Genomic DNA, 19,155 nt, shown 5'->3' with positions numbered 1-19,155 from the left:
AAGGGATGGCCAGTTGGATTAGGGTGCAAGCACTGCTCCAACTGCTCGGTAGTGTACCCAGTATTGGTCCCCCACAATACCACCACACATCCGCTTGGGGATGGACTAGGGCTGACTGGTGAGCTCTTGAAAATGTTAAGGCCCACTACATCCTGTCAGGTTTCCGAGGAATGTCAAATTTTCCCCTTGCCTTGACAGACATGAGGTAAAATTGGCATTGTGAGCTGGAAGTCAAATGGCCCTTGGGTGCTGTCCCATAGGGCTCCTGACCTTTAGGAAAAGTAGTGAAAGAGCGGCACATGACTTGTTTCCCCAGGCTGTGGGGTGCTGGAAGAGAGCTACTATACAATCCATACCTGGTTGGTTGGCCTATCTGAGTGGGAAGGGAGCAGTTTCGATCTCTGGCCTGCCCATTGCACAAGCGTAACAATTGCTGTTATTTAGGATGCAACTGGAATATTTAATCCATTCCAGCCAGGTGTTTACATCTTGATACCCGGTTTCTATGGCTAGGGTTTGCTTTAAGTCTTTGACTTCTACTACAACTACTTTGGTTTTGTCATTGGGCATGAAGCAAGAAATTGTTTAATTTTATGGGTTTGGGGAAGGGGCAATGGTGGGAGATGAAGGAGAAGAAACAAAGCACATTTGAAAGAAGCCCATAGGGTCCTTTCCAGTGATGTCCACTCCCAGGCCATAAAAGCACTTTAAAGTGGGTGTAGGGTTGGTGGAGGTAGGGATATTAATAGAGATAAGTACTGGTTTGCAAAGATAAGACTGACAATTGGGGGAGAAGTTCCTTTGGTGAAGTGGAGGTAGGGTTTTAGTTGGTGTAACCCACTGAGGAGGTCCAGCCCTGAAATTTAGTGGTCCAGAGAACATCACCCCACTGATAACATAATCCCCAACTTCGGGTGTGTCCCCACCAATTGCAAGAGGTGGGGGTGTCAGTTTCTTTGGAGGGGCAAAGGTATTTTTCTGAGGAAGCTAGGTGTCTTTGACTTTGGAGATCCCTACAAGGCATGACAAGACAAGCATCAAATGTAATTGTTTGGGGAAAGGGTGATCGGCTTACATTCATGATAAGATGTCCTCAGGTAGCTAAAGGAAGAAGGAAAAGACAGATTAAACCTTTTTGAATGTTAGTTTGGAGAGCGTTGGTCCTGGAGTGATGGTCCATGACTTTGCAGGGGGTGGGGCCCTTTTTACTCCAGTGTGGTGGGTCCACCCTTTCTCGGCCGTTGGATTGCTGTCTCAGTGGTTAGGAGTACTAGATAAGGTCCTTTGTAGGTTGGTTTGAGCTTTCCCTCTTTCCAACTTTTGCTAAAGACATAATCTCTGCGCTGGTGTTGGTGAACTGGGAATTCAAGGGGTGGAGTTTGCACTAGGAGGCCTTGAGTCCTGATGGAGGAAAGGGTGGAAGACAGACCAAATACATATTTTTTTTGAGAAAATGATTTTTTTGTTTGCTTTAAATGTAGGAAGGTCAGTAATGGAATTTAGATAAGGCAACCTGTAGAGCATTTCATAAGGGAACGGGCCAAGATGTTTTCAAGGGGAAGTTCAGATTCTTAGTAAGGCAATGGGAAGGCATTTAGTCCATGGTAACTGGGTTTCAAAGATTAATTTGGTTAGGTGATTTTTTAGAGTTTGATTCATTCTTTATACCTTCCCTGATGAGGGCGGATGCCAGGGAGTATGATATTCTCATTTTATTCCTAGTGCTTGGGTTAGCCCCTTAATGATGTGTGCAGTGAAGTGGGTCCCATTGTCCGAATCAATGTTCTCTATTAGTCCAAACCTGGGTATGATATGTTCCAACAGTGCTTTGACTACGTTACTGGCTGTTGCACTTGGGAAGGGGATGGCTTCTACCCGGTGAGTGAGATGGTCTACTATTACTAGCAAATACTTGAGGTGGCCTATTGGGGGCATTTCAGCGTAATCAACTTGGATGCTTTGGAACGGCCTCAACCCTGGGTTTCTCCCCCAGGAGGTTGCTTCTTTAGGGTTTGCTTATTAGTTTTTCCACACACTATGCAACCATCCACCACTTGCCTAGCGAGGGTATATATCCCTACACACCCATAGACTCTGAGGGCTGCATTGCACATAGCTTGTGGACCCCAGTGAGTTTCTTGGTGAAGCTGTAACAATATTTCCCTTCCATCTGGTAGTACCCACTTTCCCTCTGGGCTCTCCTTAGCTCTTATTTTCTTTAGTTTCTCTTGGTCTGCATGGGAGAAGATGGGGATCACAGCTGGATAGGAGGGACAAGGGGTTAGATGGAAAATGGGTGCCTCTTGGGAAGAGGCAGCTTGCTTAGCTATTTCATCAGCGAGGTTATTTCCTCAGCTTTCAAACAATGGGTTATTTTGTGTCCTGGGACATGGACAATCGCAATTTCCTCCAGCAGCTGAAGATTTTCTAGTACTTGCATAATTAATTCCTTGTGGACCAAATCTTGGCCCTTATTATTGATGAGGCCTCATTTAGTCCAGATCTTTCCAAAGGTATGGACTACTCCGAAGGCATGCTTCGACTCAGTGTAAATAGTTCCTTCCTGATTCTGCAGGGATTTTAATGCTTGGTTTAATGCAGTTTACATGTTTAGGCAGACCAGTTATTTGGCAGTCTTCCTGACTCTACCTTTGTAAGGGTTTTCCCATCAACTACGGAGTACCTGTTGTGTCCTTTTCCTCCAATGACCAGGGAGGAACCGTCTATAAAGAGGTGATGCCCTGTTTGGAAGGGGGTTTTGCTTAGATCCAGTCTGACTCTAGTTTGATAACTGATTAGATCTAAGCATTTATGCTCAGGTTCTTCTGGGTTTGGATTTCCTCTTAGGAAAGATGCGGGGTTGAGTGAATTGTCAGTGGTTAGTGTCAGGTCATCTCTCTCTAGTAAGATGGCTTCATATTTTAAAATTCTTGAGTCACTGAGCCATCTCTGATTTGGGTCCCACTGTAAAATTTATCAAGGGCTCTTGGTGAGACTCGAGATAGAAGATGTAGAGCCCTTGACCCCCTATTCTTCTTCAAATGTCATGAGTGGAAGGACTTCCTTCCCTCTCTCCCATTCGGGACATTCCCTCTTAAAGTGTACTGGCTTTCCACGCCTGAAACATCTGTTTTCCCCTCTCCCCCTTCCTGTTCCCTGACTCTCGGGTTTCATCCCTTTGCTTCCTGTATAGGGTCTGGCAGCTGGGTACTTGGAAGGTTTATAAGTTCTACTTCCCTGGGCTCCCTGTTGAAGAGTTCCCTGTTGTAGGGTGGACAGCATAATTTTTGCCTTTTGCTTCTGCCTTTCCTCTTCCCTCTGTACATATACCTTTTCCCAGTTTTCTATCTTTTATAATGTCTTGTAATGTCTGGCCAACTATTGGTGACAAAGTGGAGTTTTAACATCCCTTATCTCAGTGGGTCCTCTATGTCTAAACCCCCATATTTTCTTATCTGTTCCTTAAGTCGGTTTAAGAATTTCATGGGCCCTTCATCTTTCCCTTCTTGTACATTAAATGCTTGGGAAATATTTTGGGTTAGAGGAACTGATTCCTGAATCCCTTTAGTTATCAAATCTCTCAGATCTCTCATGTTCTCTCCGTGGGCCGCATTGTTGTTATCCCACCGAGGGTCCGTGGCTGGTCATTTATGCTCCGCTGCAAGGATATTTTGACCAGGAGAGTGTTCACACTCCCAGAATATCATAGCAGCCCTGTGGTTCATGGTTCCTTCCTCTCCTGAGAAGAGAATACCTAAGAACAGACATTAATTCAGCCCAAGTATACAGTTGTGGCCCCAGAAACTGGTTAATTTGATCTGCAACTCCAAAAGGGTCATCTAACAGTGGCTTGACTTCCTTTTTTAGATTTATAAGCTGTGAACTACGTAAGGGGGGCATTTACGAAGCCAATATCCACTCCTCCTAGCAGTACTTCCCTTAAGGGAAAAAGAGTTTTGGGCAGACTTCTTTGAGGAAGAGGGGAAAAGAAAGTTTTGAACCCCTTAGGCATTGTTCTATTTCTCACTGGAGCTTTCCTGAGAAAGAGGCATGTTCGAGTGGCTATCCAGCGGGGATGTGGGGTGGCAAGGCCCATGGGGCAGGGTTACATGAGGGAGGGACTGAGTATTCAACTTGGGGCAGAGGAGTAGGCAGGGGAAGATGGACTAGAGGATCCCATGCATCTTTAGATATAGAATTTGACTTAGCTAGGTCGTCCTTGGGGGCTATTGAGTTTGGTTTTGCTTTTCATCCTTTAGGGGATAAAGAAGGACAGGTCCTTGTCTCCAATATAGAGCATAATCTATCTCCTCTTGAGAAACTGGACTTTTATCATTGACATACTAGATCAGGAGTTGGCATATCCAGTCCTTGTCTGACCCAAACTTTGGCCAAAAGACCGAAGGTCTGAGGATGGCTTCCCTAGTCCAAATTAAACAGCAATACTTTATTATTTGCTGCGTTTTCCTGCGTTTGGTCCTTTCATTATCCTTCCAGCATTTTAACATAAGGCTTAGGGGACTGTCAGGCAGAATTTTATTGTCTGCTTGGCCTTTTGTAGTCCCTGTCTTACTTGGGGTATTTCCCATCCTGGAGGTTGGTGAGGCTCAGTCTCTCGTATTAGAGATTTCTTGCACCTCCGTGTCCCAGAGGCTCAACCTCCCCTTTTCCCACTGGAAGTTTCTTGCACTCTCGTGAGCACTCACCTGTCCTTACTGGCCACTTCCCTTGCGGGAATTTTAGATCCCTCTTAGCATTGGCAGGTCAATATAATCCCCCAACTGGAAAACTGCCCTAAGCCATATGAGGTGACCACGGAACCAAGTCCGGACTCCACACTCGCTTCTCACCCAATGGTGAGTCTCACTCACACACTTTCAACCTCCAGAGATCCTGACCACCAAGGAATACTTTGTCACCCCAATAGCGATGTTTCTTACCTTGGTCTGTGCACAGAGTTACCTGGTCACCGTAGAGTTCTTGAGGATCCTTCTACACCTGCATTGCTCAGAGTCCGGATTTAGTCATCACTTCAGGCAAGACTCGATCCTCCGCTGCTGGGGCCACCACAACAAGGCAGTGGGACGCATCTCCCCATGCAAGATAATCGCTAGCCCCTCCCAAAGGAGAATGGGATACCAGATGAGCCCCCAGATTTGTTGGAAACAAGTGCTCGGTGTAGCCAAAAGAAACTTGCACTTAGACAGAAAATTTCTCAGCCAGGCACTTTTACTTCTGCAGAAGGGTGCTGTTTGCACCCGTTACAATCACAAGAGCCCACTGAACAAAGGAGGGAAGGGGTTTTTAACCCTAATACAGTTCCTGTTTCTGTGTCCTTCCCCTATTGACTGGGGTTGGACTGCACAATCTAAGCTGACCTAATTGGCTGAGACTTAAACCTTTCCAAATAGGGTAAACGTGCAGTTTGCAAGAAGTGGGTAGGATTTATTCACAGGTGGCAGGAAGTTAAGTCTTTGAAGAGGAATTTAGTTGTCCTAACATTCCCAAGTTGCCAGGGAAAGATTCAGTAGGTTTTAATTAAAATCGCAAGAGAACCAGATTCCAATGAGTATTCAGCACACAGCAGTGTTACACTGTGGACTTTGCTGCACAAGAGGATTCACTCAATAGGCTCTCTAGGGTCATTCGGAGAGATTGAATATCCCAGTACTTACTGAGAAGGAAACTTGAGAAATGCTGTGTTGCTTTCTAGAATCACTGATTTGCAGGCAAATCTTACCCTGAGTATGGTAAAGAGGCACTAGAAGGGACTGGGAAGACCTAGCTGCCTATAAGCCTTTATTCCTCTCTTAGGTGCATGTATGCCATTTTCAGGAAAAGAGAACAGTGTTCACCTATTCTCCAATCTAGTAAGGCTGGCAGTCCCAGATACTGAGTCAATGACCAAGACTGAACTCTCTCCCTCATTTCAGATTGCCAGTGCATAATTTGACCCTGGGAAAGAGAGTTCCATATGGATATAATACCCCTACTGAAGTTTACAAACAGCCTGCAACTTCCAATATCCGGTCTTGCCTTTGATATTGTAACTTTTTGCATTGTTAACATAAATCTACTTCATCTAGGAAGAGCATTAACTCCTGGAGAACCATCGCAGTCAAAGCCAACAGATCTTCTTTCAATGTTACCATCCATAGCAGGGCTCTAGCATTCCCTTGAGCCAGCTTTGGCCTTGTGATTTTTATGAAACCCTGTGACCATGGTTTCAGCAGCACTAGCTATGCTACCAACAATCTGAGCTATCTTGACATTAACATTCATAGAAGCTCAGTAAAGTCTTTAGCTTTGGGAGATGAGGAAGGCATTCCATGGAAGTGCCTGATGTTTCTCTCTACTCAAGCATAAGTAAGCCCACATTCAGCCTCATAGCCCTGGGGATCATTGAGGAAGCTCCCAGGGCTGCTGGAAATGGATCAGGAATTCCCCAAGCCTTGGAGTTAGGCCTGCAAATTAGCCCATTGAATGCCAATTTGAGGTCTGGTAGTAAGGGACCAACAGTGGCTGGGGACCCCAGAGAGGCAAGTGGGTAGCAAGCAGGGCTTCAGATGGCTTCCTCTCAGAGCCTCCTAAGCAGCTGGGCCACAGAACAGAAATTCTCTGGAGGTTTTCACTGTTCTAGCTGCCACCTTCGTCATTCATTAGTTTTGGTAAAGGAAAGACACAAAGAAGATGATTCAGCAAGAGAGAAGTAGCAAGGCAGGAGAAATAATGGCAGAAAAACTTGGAGAATGAACAATTTAAGAGAATACAGGCAAGAACAGGAAGTAGGATTGAAAAAGTGCAGTTACTGAAACTGTAGCCCATCTGTAGCTGTCAGTGTCTGACACCCATGATTTGCACTTAGCTTTTGACCAAACCTCTTAACAGTTTTTTGCGTTAACAGGAGATGTCCTTATTTGCGTTTTGTAGATGGAGATATGAAGGGTAGGGACTGAAGTATCTTTGCCCAAGAAGACAGTGAAGTAGTCAGATTTTCCCAGCCCCTCATTTATCCTCTGGCCTTTGAGACTAAAGTGCCTTATTGTTTAAGCCTTAACCAGTGTATTTGCTTTGAAACCTCTTCCTCACTGGGTTCCAAGACACAATTTGCTGTTGCTATTCTGCACACTGCTTAAGGAGAGATGATTGTACCATCGTTTTTCCAGAATTGTAGTGAAGCATCAGAATGATGAAAATCAATTATACATGTAAGAGATGAAAGCAACTTTGGAGATCACTGAGCTCATCTCCTCATTTTCTAGATTAGAAACCTGAATATAATCCAGAGAGGTGAAGAGGTTTATCCAAAATCACATGGCTGTGCAGGGAAAGCTGAAACTGCAACATAGATATCTTGATTCCTAGGCCGTTATCTACCCAACAGTCTTACCAGACAAAGATTTGTTTCTTTTGAGTATATCCAGTCCAAACTAGTTAGCATTCCCAGAACATTCCAAGTGGGTGACCAATAGCAAACAACTCAGTGTGATCTAAAGCACTGATTTCTGGTGTTTTCTTCAAGGACGTTTTTGGTTTTCAATCTGTTAACCATAAGGAATATTGAATTTAGCAAAGTACATTGACGTTTTCTATGCAACATGTTAAGAACAGCTGAAACCAATTAAATGCTAATCAATTTTACTCTGTCTGATGCAGAGTGGAAAAAAATGTTCCAAAGGTCTCTCCACCCTGAGATGTTCTTGGCAACAGGTCTCTGTGCTGTGGGCCCCCTCCCATCTCTCTTAGTCATGTACCCTCAAGAAGAGGAGACCTGGCCAACTCCCTTCAGATCTAAGATGAGAGCAGAACGAAGTCCAGCATTTTCCCTTGAAATAAAAGTTTATCCTTCCAAAAGCACAGGCAACCAAAATGAAAATAGACAAATGGGAATGCACCAAACTAAAAAGCTTCTACACAGCAAAGCCAGCAATTAAGTGAAGAGACAACCCATGGAATGGGAGAAAATATTTGCAAACCATACGCCTGATAAGGGGCTAATATCCAAAATATATAAGAAACCCAATTGCAAGAAAACAAATAACTTGATTTTAAAATGGGCAAAAGATCTGAACAGACAATTCTCAAAGAAAGATACAAGTGGCCAACAGATATATGAAAAAAATGTTCAGACATATCCAATTATCAGGGAGATGCAAATTAAAACCACAATGAGATATAGCCTTACATCTGTTAAAATGACTATTATCAAAGAACTGAATGATTACAAGGGTTGGTAAGGATGTGAAGAAAAGGGAACCCTTGTATACTGTTGTTGGGAATGGAAATTAGTACAGCCATTTTGGAAAATAGTGTGGAGGTGCCTCAAAAAAACTAAAAATAAGGCTGGGAGCAGTGGCTCATGCCTGTAATTCCAGCACTTTGGGAGGCTGAGGCGGGCAGATCACCTGAGGCCAGGAGTTTGAGACCAGCCTGGCCAACACGGTGAAATTCAGTCTCTACTAAAAATACAAAAATCAGCCAGGCGTGGTGTCAGGCACCTGTAATCCCAGCTACTCAAGAGGCTGAGGCAGGAGAATCTCTTGAACCCAGGAGGCAGAGATTGCAGTGAGCTGGGATCGCACCATTGCATTCCATCCTGGGCGACAACAGTGAAATTCCGTCTCAAAACAAAACAAAACAAAAAAACAAACAAACAACAACAACAAAAAACACCTAAAAATAGAATGACAGTACGATCCAGCCATCCTGTTTCCAAAGAAATTGAAATTTGAAATTAGTATGTCTAAGAGATACCTGCACTACCATATTCATTTCAACATTATTCACAATAGCCAAGATATGGATTCAAACTAAGTATCTATCAAAGGATGAATGGATACAGAAATGGTGGCATATGTATACAATGGAATACTATACAACCTTCAAAAAGAAGGAAATTCTTTTCTTAACATAGCTGGAACTGGAGGAATTTATGTTAGGTGAAATGAGCCAGGCACAGAAAGACAAAATACTGTGATTTCACTTACATGTAAAATCAAAAAAAGTCAATCTCATAGAAACAAAGAGTAGAAGGTGGTTATCAGAGGCTGGGGCAGGAGAAGGGATAAGGAAAGGGACAATGTTAATCACCAAAAAGTACCAAGTTTTCGTTAGACTGGAGGGATAAGATTTAATGACATATTGCACTGTATGATAGGTGACCACAGTTAATAATAATGTATCATATATTTCAAAATTGCTAAAAGAATAGATTTTTAACTATTGTTTCATTGTCTCTTCACTATTAATCTCCCAACAAAAAATTATAAATTGGTGAGGTAGATATATTAATTAGCTTGATTAATCTTTCTCAAATGCGTATAAAACATAGATCAAAATATCACGTGGTGCCCTATAACTAACTATTTGGTTATTAAAAGTATTTTTTGTTAATTAAATTTTTTTTAAAGTTCATCCTGGGAAGAAAGAAAGCTGCAACTCTGAGGCAATGTATATCACAACTATGAGAATAGGAGGGGTGGAAGAAGACAGTGAAATCCAGCCACATCCATCCTCTGTGGCCACTTCATGGACTTAACCAACCATCTCTATTACCTAATCTCCTAATGCCAATTTCCCAAGCTCCACCTTCTTCCATGAGAGACAGACAGCAAAGCCAAAGATTTTCAAATCCAACAAATTAAAGTTTGAATTTGGGTTCTGCCAGTTATTAGATGTGACATTAGACTAACTATTTAATCTCCCTGAGCCTCAGTTTACTTATTTGTAAAAGGAGAGTAATAATACCAACTTGAAAAATTAAATGATTTGAGATCTATTTTACAACATGGTGACTAAATTTAAGACCAATGTATTGTATACTTGAAAAATGCTAATAGGGTAGATTTTAAGTGTTCTCACCACAAATAAAAGATAAGTACGTGAGGTAACATGTAGGTTAATTAGTTGACTTAGCCTTTTCACAATGTACATACTTCAAAATATGTTTTATACCATAAATGTATACAATTTTTATTTGTCCATGAAAAAAGAAAATAATTAAATAAGATAATGGAATATCTGACACACAGTGGGTGATCAATAAATGCTAGCTTTGTCCCACACCATTCCTTCTAATAAATTATTTTTGTACCCTTTCCTATATTCAATTCATTTCATTTTCCTATTAGCCTTGTTCAAATATGTTGGAGTGTGTGTGTGTGTGCGCGTGTATATCTGTGTGTCTGTCTGTCCTATTGTATCTTTCCTGGAGGACAGATGGATAAGAATGTGTATTAGGAAGCTACAAGCCAAAGCGTCCTGATATGCTGTGTGCACAACAGGGAACAGATCACTCTTGATCATATCTAGGGTTTTTAGCCTCTAACCCTAAAGCCCAAAATTATCTGGGCTTCTGGAAGACAGCCACAGTTTTCAGCAGCAGTATGTGTGTGTATGTGTGTGTGTGTGTGTGTGTATGTTTATATATATATGTGTGTGTGTGTGTTTATATATATATGTATATAAATCTGCTACTGGGAATGGAGGTGAAAGAATGTCATCCAAACTAAACTTGACCTTGAAAATGCCTACCACCTCCCTCAACTCAGCTGAGAGCTTGTCACCTTTTATGTCACCTTCTACCCATATGGTATTATTCTCACAGTACCACCAGCTGCTGAGTGACTATGGGCCACCATCCCTAGGCTATACCCAGGGAACTGGAAACAGCCAAGTGACCCCAAAGCAAATGTGCTAAACTGCTGGCTATCATCCAAGAGCTGAGGGATTGATCAGATCCACCTATACAGGGAGCAAGGGCACAATGAAGAGACCAAAACAAATTATGATTCATGCTAAAGGACTAGTTTGGGAGTGCTTGGCTAAAACAGAATGGAATGCCAGATTCTAACCACCTTCATAGTTTTGCGAGGTATTCCATCTTTTTACAAGATAGGCAGTTACAGTTCATCTTCCCTGTCCAGATGAAACATGTTTTCAAAATGGTAATCATTTGGTTTTTCTTCCTGGTTTCTTTCCCGTGGTTCAGTAGGCTCTGAAACTAGCAAAGATCTTACAGTTGATTAGGATTTGCATTTTAAGTAGTTAGAGCTACTCAGATTTTTTAAAGCATTGGTTTAAAAGATGCAGGTAAAAGTTTTCTATCTTACAGCAAACTGTTGCTTGCCTCCAAGATACCAGTGTTGCACTTTAATCTTCTCTTTTGAATACATTCATGCACCTAAATTGTTTTTTGTTCCATTCCATAAAGTAATACACCTCTATGAATTTTATTTTTGATGAATACTGACAGCACTCTTTACTTAGTAGCCAGTCCCTGGTTTGCCATACAGTATACATTCTCTATAACTTCTTTTTTGCTTAAGCATTGCATCACTATCAATGCTTGAAATTAAAGATGCACAAGTTATAAATATAGAATAAAAAGTAACCAACTAAACTTATTTTTTACTAATATTGTATGTAGATTTTAGTTCTATGTTTGCTGTAAGTTCATCAAAACATATTTCAAAATGACTAAAACTGTTTGCATATTTATATGTATTTATTATTTGATGTAATAAAGCTTATGTTCATTAACAATAAGTAAATAAAAATGAAGAATTAGACCCTAACAGAAGAACAGTTACATTAAATGCAAATGGTCTAAATTCATCAACTAAAAGAGATTGGTAGATTGGTTTTAAAAACATGATCCAACTAAATGCTATGTGCAAAAAACTTGCTTTAAATATAATGATATAGGCAGGTTGAAAGTAAAAAGGATGGAAAAAGATATATCATGCAAACATTAATCAAAAGAAAGCAGAAATGGTCGTATCAATCACATAGACTTAATATTAACAATATTAATAAAGTAGACTTCAGAACAAAGAAAATTACCAGAGAAGGACACTGTAATAAAAGAGTCAATCTACCAGTAACATGTAGCAATCCTACATGTGCTTGTACCAAACAACAGAGCTGCTAACTATGTAAAGCAAAAATTGATAAAACTGAAAGGAGGCCAAGTGAAGTGGCTCACACCTATAATCCCAGCACTTTGGGAGGCCGAGGTGGGTGGATCACCTGAAGTCAGGAGTTTGAGACCAGCCTGGCCAACATAGTGAAACCCTGTCTCTATTAAAAATACAAAAATTAGCCAGGCGTGGTGATGGGCACCTGTGGTCCCAGCTTACTCAGGAGGCTGAGGCATGAGAATTGCTTGAATCTGGGAGGTGGAGGCTGCAGTGAGCCGATATCACGCCACTTCACTCTGGCCTGGGCAACAGAGTGAGACTATATCTCCAAAAAAAAAAAAAAAACTGCAAGGAGATATAGAGAAATCCTGAAGGAAGAGCAGATTTGAATCTGTTCAGAGGATTGGAACCCAGAGAACATGACAAGAATGGAAAACCATAGAGGCTTTATCCTCCAAAGAGGCAGTGGGCTGAGCTCAGTGAGAGACAGCATCTGCTAGGTAAAACAAGGCCTGAGGATTCTGGGAGAGTATAATATGCAGGATGATGTCAGACACATATTGCTGAACCTTTTTTTGACTCAATAATTATTTATTTTAATGTGTATTACAGAAAAAATACATTGGGCACAGTAGGTAGAAACATGGTTACACAGACCATATAAATTAACAGACTCTGTCATGAATGTTTCAGACGTTCATATACTGAACATTTCAGCATGACTTTTATTTATTTATTTTTTTGGAGACAGAGTCTTGCTGTGTCACCCAAGCTGGAGTGCAGTGGCACGATCTCAGCTCACTGCAACCTCCGACTCCCGGGTTCAAGCAATTCTCCTGCCTCAGCCTCCCAAGTAACGGACTAGAGGCGCCCGCCACCACACCCGGCTAATATTTGTATTTTTAGTAGAGACGGGGTTTCACCATGTTGGCCAGGCTGGTCTTGAATTCCTGACCTCAAGTGATCCACCCACCTCGGCCTCTCAAAGTGCTGGGATTACAGGCATGAGCCACCGCGCCCGGCCTCAGTATGACTTTTTGGAAATAGGGATGGTAAGAATGACTGCTCCCATCGTCTCACCCCTGGTAGTCTAGTTGGGCTATCATTCCATGTTAAGATTGCATCCAAATGGCAGTGGACTGCCAAAGTGCTCCATCTGTATCACAACACCAAGCAGGGGCACCACTCATCCTGAACTAAGGAAGCATCTAGGTTTAATGCCAGCATCAGTCACCCAACTGCTCAATCTTAAGCCTAGATCAAGGAGTTCTTCACATGTTTAAATCATACAGCTATTTTTTGCATGCATCTTATAAATATTTATTACTTGATTGTCATGGTTTTAAAAATTTTACCTTTTAAAAGCATAACTTTTTTGTTTTCATGATGTTTATAGAAGCAGTACATTGAACAAGTGTGACTGTGACACAATCAAAATCCAACTTTGTTTTCTGTTTCCTGTCTCACCTCTAAACTTTATCCAGTGGGGAAAGCTTTCTTTCTACCACTGGAAAATAACCTAGCAAGCCTGGTATATATATATATATATGTGTGTGTATATATATACATATACATATACATATATGTGTGTGTATTTTTTTTTTACTAATGCTTAGATAAAAGACAGTCTTACAGACTTTTATGTGCAAACTCAGTCTTAATTTGGTAGTTTGAATATCAAGTCCTAGATATTAGTCAACTCTTCCATTTTCTTCCTGTTCCCTAGGCAAGGCTTCTACTTGACGGCTGCCTGTTTTCCAGAAAGGGAGCGTGGTTGGTTTCTGCTCTCCCCACTCACTTCCTCCTTCACTTGTTAGCTGAAGTTTTACTTCTTTCAGGGACAGAAAGGGGCAGGCTAGAGGGACGAGAGGTATAGGTCAAAGGACAGTACTTGCTGACTAGTGGCTGAGAGCTCTCTGGGTCAAGCAGAAAGTCGAACGTGGCTCCCTGCCTGGGCACTGTCATGGAGATTTCCATCATTCCATGGTGCAGGGTACCTAATAATGTCTAGTCCAAGTGGTCATTGATAACTTCTTTCAAAGCCTCTAAAAAACAGCATTCCCCTCTGGCTTCTTCTTGCTAGAAGAAAGCAAGAATTCCTCCAGGTCACTCAATTAGGACAGCAGGTCAAGACTAACACAGTCACTTCTATATTTTCTTGGGTGGGAGTCAGGAGCCATTGCCCTATATCCCCTAAGTGCAGAGAGCACCTTCCATAGCTCTCCTTGTAGTTCCAAGGAAGCTTCTTGCACTAGGTTTCTTTTTTTGTTTGTTTTTATTATTGCACTACGTTTAAGGAGAAGGCAGTACCCACTTTCTTGGGTCTCTAGCATAGCACCAGGTCCCTCCTAAAAGGTCTTCCACAAATCCTCCTCTCTCTTCACATTCTGACTTATTTTAAATATCTTTGATTGAGCTAAGATATCCAAAAATCATAGAACAAGCTCTGCACAAATTCCTTCCTAAATTCACATGTGAGGAGCCTGTCTCACACGAACTTTGGTAATATACCTACTGTATTGAAGCCTCAGTCAAAAATGTGGTTGGAAACCTCATTCTAACATCCTGCTATATTTATTTGTTTGATTACTTTCTATTTTTAAAAAGTGGACCAGGCACGATGCTTCATGCCTGTAATCCCAGCAATTTGGGAGGCTGAGGCAGATGGATCATTTGAGGTGAGGAGTTCGAGACCAGCCTGGCCAACATGGTGAAACCCTGTCTCTCCTAAAAATACAAAAATTAGCTGGGTGTGGTGGCACACACTCCAGCCTGGGCGACAGAGTGAGACCCCATCTCAAAAGAAAAAAAGAAAAATAATATCAGTTTTCCATTTATGATAGAGAGCTTATTTTTAAATTAATATACTTGATTATATAGTGAATCAATTTAAAGAAAAAATATTAAATAATGAAATACAGGAGATACATATATAGGACTGAAAACATAGAGATGGTAGGCTGGGTGTGGTAGTTCACACCTGTAATCCCAGCACTTTGGGAGCCTGAGGCAGGTGGATCATGAGGTCAGGAGATGGAGGCCATCCTGGCTAACACGGTGAAACCCCATCTCTACTAAAAATACAAAAACAAAATTAGCCAGGTGTGGTGGCAGGCGCCTGTAGTCCCAGCTACTCAGGAGGCTGAGGCAGAAGAATGGCATGAACCCGGGAGGTGGAGCTTGCAGTGAGCCGGGATCACACCACTGCACTCCAGCCTGGGCGACAGAGCAAGACTCTGTCTCAAAAAAAAAAAGAAAAGAAAACATAGAGATGGTATATAAGTCATAGTCATCATATATTATAAATCAAAGATATTTTATAAAGATTAATTTAGTGCCAGGCACAGTGGCTCATGCCTGTAATCCCAGCGCTTTGGGAGGCCAAGATGGGCAGATCACAAGGTCAGGAGTTCAAGACCAGCCTGGCCAACGTGGTGAAACCTTGTCTCTACTAAAAATACAAAACTTAGCTGGGCGTGGTGGTGGTGGCGCGCGTCTGTAATCCCAGCTATTCAGGAGGCTGGGGCAGGAGAATTGCTTGAGCCCAGGAGGACCCCCAAGGAGGTTGCAGTGAGCCGAGATCGTGTCATTGCACTCCAGCCTGGGTGGCAAGAGCAAGACTCACTCAGTCTCAAAAAAAAAAAAAAGATTAATTTAGTAGAAGCAAGAAGAATATGTTGAAAGGAGGAGCAACTATAGTTTTAAGTTACCGTTTTATGAGTCCTGAAGACACACACAAATACAAGATTATGAAGATTTAGTAGAGGTATGAGTGACACTTGGAAGTCGAATGCCTTCTGAAAGTTCGATTATAACACAGACTGCAGATTTGCTTGCCATATTCTCCAACTTGTAAGGAAACTGGCCCATCCCTCCCAAATAAATCTTAAATAAAAGCAGTACATTCAAAGGGGCCTCATTCCCTATCATTCCCTAGCCACAGCTGATTGTTCCAGGATGGGAAATTGGTTTGAGTTTGGCCCACTAGACATCTTGATTAGGAATTTGGAATCATGACCAAGAGAATAAAACTCAGTTTGACTTCCCCCTTCAATAGTGAATGGATTCACTATTAGTGTGCCAGAAAATTATATTTCTGAACTTGTAGGATGGACAGTCCTCATCTCAGATCCTAGTCCTCATCTCAGATCCTAATACTTGTCACCCAAACTTGTAGAAATGAATGAACAGAAAACCAGAATTTTGATTTCTAAATTCGTAATAATAAAATGATTTAATAAACCAGATACTTTGATGTACAGATCAGCATATTATGTCACTGTAAGCGAATCTATATAAGCAGCCAAATCATCAGAAATTTTCATGAAATCAGAACAAGAGATGCTGGCTGACTGATCGTGGCTGGTGGATAATGATAACCTGATGAACCCACCTCTTCCAACGGGATCTACTAACTTTGAGAGCCAAATCCTTGTGTTCTTTAGTTCTGGATGCCTTTTATTTGACCCACTTATTGGTTCTAACTTTTTTATTCTTCCACTAACAGCTAACTCACTTTTTAATTGAAACTTTGCTTTTTAAATATCTCAATAGCGGTAGCCTGAATATTGGCTTCCCAAAATATGTCTACATTCTTATCCTAGAACCTGTGAATGTTACCTTGTTGGACCAAAAAAAGGTCTTTGCAGGTGTGATTACATCAAAGACCTTGAGATGGATGGGAAGATTATCCTGGATTATCCATGTGGTCCTAAATGCAACACAAGTGTCCCTCTAAGAAAGAAGGGGAGGAAATTTTAAAAAGTGGTGGTATACCAGATGGTAGAAATCAGCTTTCTCACATTCTGGAGTGATTAGTAATGGCTTGGAGGAGAGATGTCCAGCAGGGACCTTTTGAAGGAAGACCATCTGTACCTTTATAATAAGGGAGATGCCTGGAAGGCAGCAGGAGCTTCTCGGGACTCCTTTGCTTTTTGTTGTTGCCGGTATTGCCTAGGAAAGTTCTTCACCTTGTTGATGAAAACTGGTTCTGGTTTCCATTTTTTCCATACTTGTGAGCCGACCTCATAGTGTTCCCTTGGAGACACCAGCACCAGCCAGCTGTCCCCCCTCCTCAGAGATCTGAGTTTCAGCTTTGTAAGTCCCTCCTCTGAGTTCAGAGGCACCAGCAGTGACAAAGAGCCCCTTGCCTGGCTTCAGCTCAGCAGGGCCTCTCTTCTAAGCTTCTAGATCCAGATCACGCTGCCTCTTCCCTTAGTTCCCCTAGCCCTAGGAATGGTGGCTGCTTCTTGCAATTACGTTTTCACACTTTACCTGGACAGTCTTCCAATACCTGTTTAACCAGTTTCTTAAGTTATTTCTGAAAAAATAACTAGTGTGGCTTTTGTTTTGTGTTATTTTGTTTTGAGACAGGGTATTGCTCTTGTTGCCAAGGTTGGAGTGAATTGGCATGATCTCAGCTCACTGCAACCTCTGCCTTCTGGGCTCAAGTAGTCCTCCCACTTCTGCCTCCCATGTAGCTGGGACTACAGGTTGCACCACCATGCCTGGGTTTCGCCATGTTGCCCAGGCTGATCTTGAGTTCCTGGGCTCAAGCAATTCCCCTGTCTCAGCCTCCCAAAGTGCTGGGATTACAAGTGTAAGCCACTGTGCCTGGCGTGTTTTCTTGATTAAATCCTTTTTTATTAGAGCCACAGACAGAAGATGAAAAGGCAGCATGAGCACAGAGGCAGAGATTCGAGTGATACAGTCACAAGCAAAGGGATGGCAGCAGCCACCAGAGGCTGGGAGGGGCAACGAACAAATTGCCCCCTCGAGCTGCTTCTTCTTCTTCTTTTTTTTTTTTTTTTTGAGACAGAGTTTCACTCTTGTTGCCCAGGCTGGAGTGCAATGGCACGATCTCAGCTCACCACAACCTCTGCCTCCCAGGTTCAGGCAATTCTCCTGCCTCAGCCTCCTGAGTAGCTGGGATTACAGGCATGCACCACCATGCCCGGCTAATTTTGTATTTTTAGTAGACACGAGGTTTCTCCATGTTGGTCAGGCTGGTCCCCCTCAAGCTTTGAAAGGAGAATGACCTGGAGTGAGCATAGCCCTGTGACATCCTGATTCAGGCCCGGTGATACGGATTGCAGACTTCTGGCCTCCAGAACTGTGAAAGAGTAAACGTCCATTGCTTTAACCACCCCATTCGTGGTCATTTTTTACAGCAGCCAACGGAAACTAATACACCAATGCTCACAGTTTCAGCTTGAGAGCCACCCTTTCTCTTACAGGCGTCTTTACATGCCTGAATTCTGATTCATTGTATCTGTTAAGTAACTGGTATACAAGTAACAGCAACTGACTTTAGCTACCATAAGCAAAAAAGGGAATTTGTAATTAGTGTAGAGGGGAGTCTGATGGAGCCTGAGGTCAAGGATGCAGCTGGACCTCAAAAAGAAATGGATCCCCTGTAATCCCAGCACCTTGGGAGGCTGAGGTGGGAGGATGATTTCAGCCCGGGAGTTTGAGACGAGCCTGGGCAACATAGTGAGACCCTGTCTCTGCAAAAAATAAACAAAATTAGCTGGGTGTGATGGCATGCACATGTAGTCCCAGCTACTCTGAAGGCTGAGGCAAGAGGATGGCTTAAGCCTGGGAAGTCAAGGCTGCATTGAGCTATAGTTAACACCATTGCACTCCAGCCTGGGTGACAGAGTGAGACCCTGTATCAAAAAAAAAAAGCAAAAACAAAAAGAAAAGCAAATGGATCCAGGCAACCTGGGGATCGTCTTTCACAATCCCTCTTCTCTGCTCCTTTCTGAGCATCTCTCTGCTTCATGACCTCTCTTGCTGCTGCTTGGCTTCCTCCGTGACTCAGCCCGCATAGCAGATAATGGCTTCTACCAATGCTCTCAGCTGTAAATTGTGTTTCCTCAGCTGTTAAATGAAGAACTTGAATAATACGCTCCACAAGCTCCATCTGGCTCTGAAATTTGATGGAATTCTATTAGGAGTCCAGTGCAGTGGATGACAGGCGGGATCCTCAGGAATGGAGAGCAGGCCTGTGTGAGACCCAGCTGTGCAGGAGCAGGTGCACCTCAGGAAGGTGGCCCAGTCTGACCTTAGAGTGCCGAGTGGGGATCTCTTCAGGGGCCTGGTGAGATCATGGGCTCAGCCATGCTGGAGAAGAGCTGGTGACACCTGGCATCAAGGTGGGGCATCCTGAGTCTGCACCTTTAGGCTGGCACTATCCACTTATATGCTGATGGTTGGCAGAAACTCCAGATTT

At 42.6% G+C, this 19,155-nt stretch overlaps 1 protein-coding gene and 1 pseudogene across 6 annotated transcripts in view; both read left to right on the top strand.

Annotated features, from left to right (window-relative positions):
* Positions 1-19,155, top strand: part of FSTL1 (follistatin like 1) — a 166,641-nt gene that overhangs the window by 67,363 nt on the left and 80,123 nt on the right. The window contains exon 3 of one of the 6 annotated variants that reach the window (XM_063630128.1): positions 4,957-9,389. The exons of the other annotated variants lie outside the window; for them this stretch is intronic. Within the exon in view, the coding sequence (XP_063486198.1) occupies positions 4,957-5,382 (426 nt within the window). The 3' untranslated portion in view covers positions 5,383-9,389. Of the gene's footprint in view, positions 1-4,956; positions 9,390-19,155 lie in introns of those variants that run through there. 6 annotated transcript variants of the gene reach the window in all.
* On the top strand, positions 10,185-10,969 carry LOC129470997 (cyclin-dependent kinase 2-associated protein 1-like; annotated as a pseudogene).

Source organism: Symphalangus syndactylus, chromosome 21 (genome assembly GCF_028878055.3).
Source record: "Symphalangus syndactylus isolate Jambi chromosome 21, NHGRI_mSymSyn1-v2.1_pri, whole genome shotgun sequence".
NCBI classification, from domain to species: domain Eukaryota; kingdom Metazoa; phylum Chordata; class Mammalia; order Primates; family Hylobatidae; genus Symphalangus; species Symphalangus syndactylus.
The sequence above is the reverse complement of the archived record's forward strand: the minus strand, read 5'-3'. Positions and strand labels throughout refer to the sequence as shown.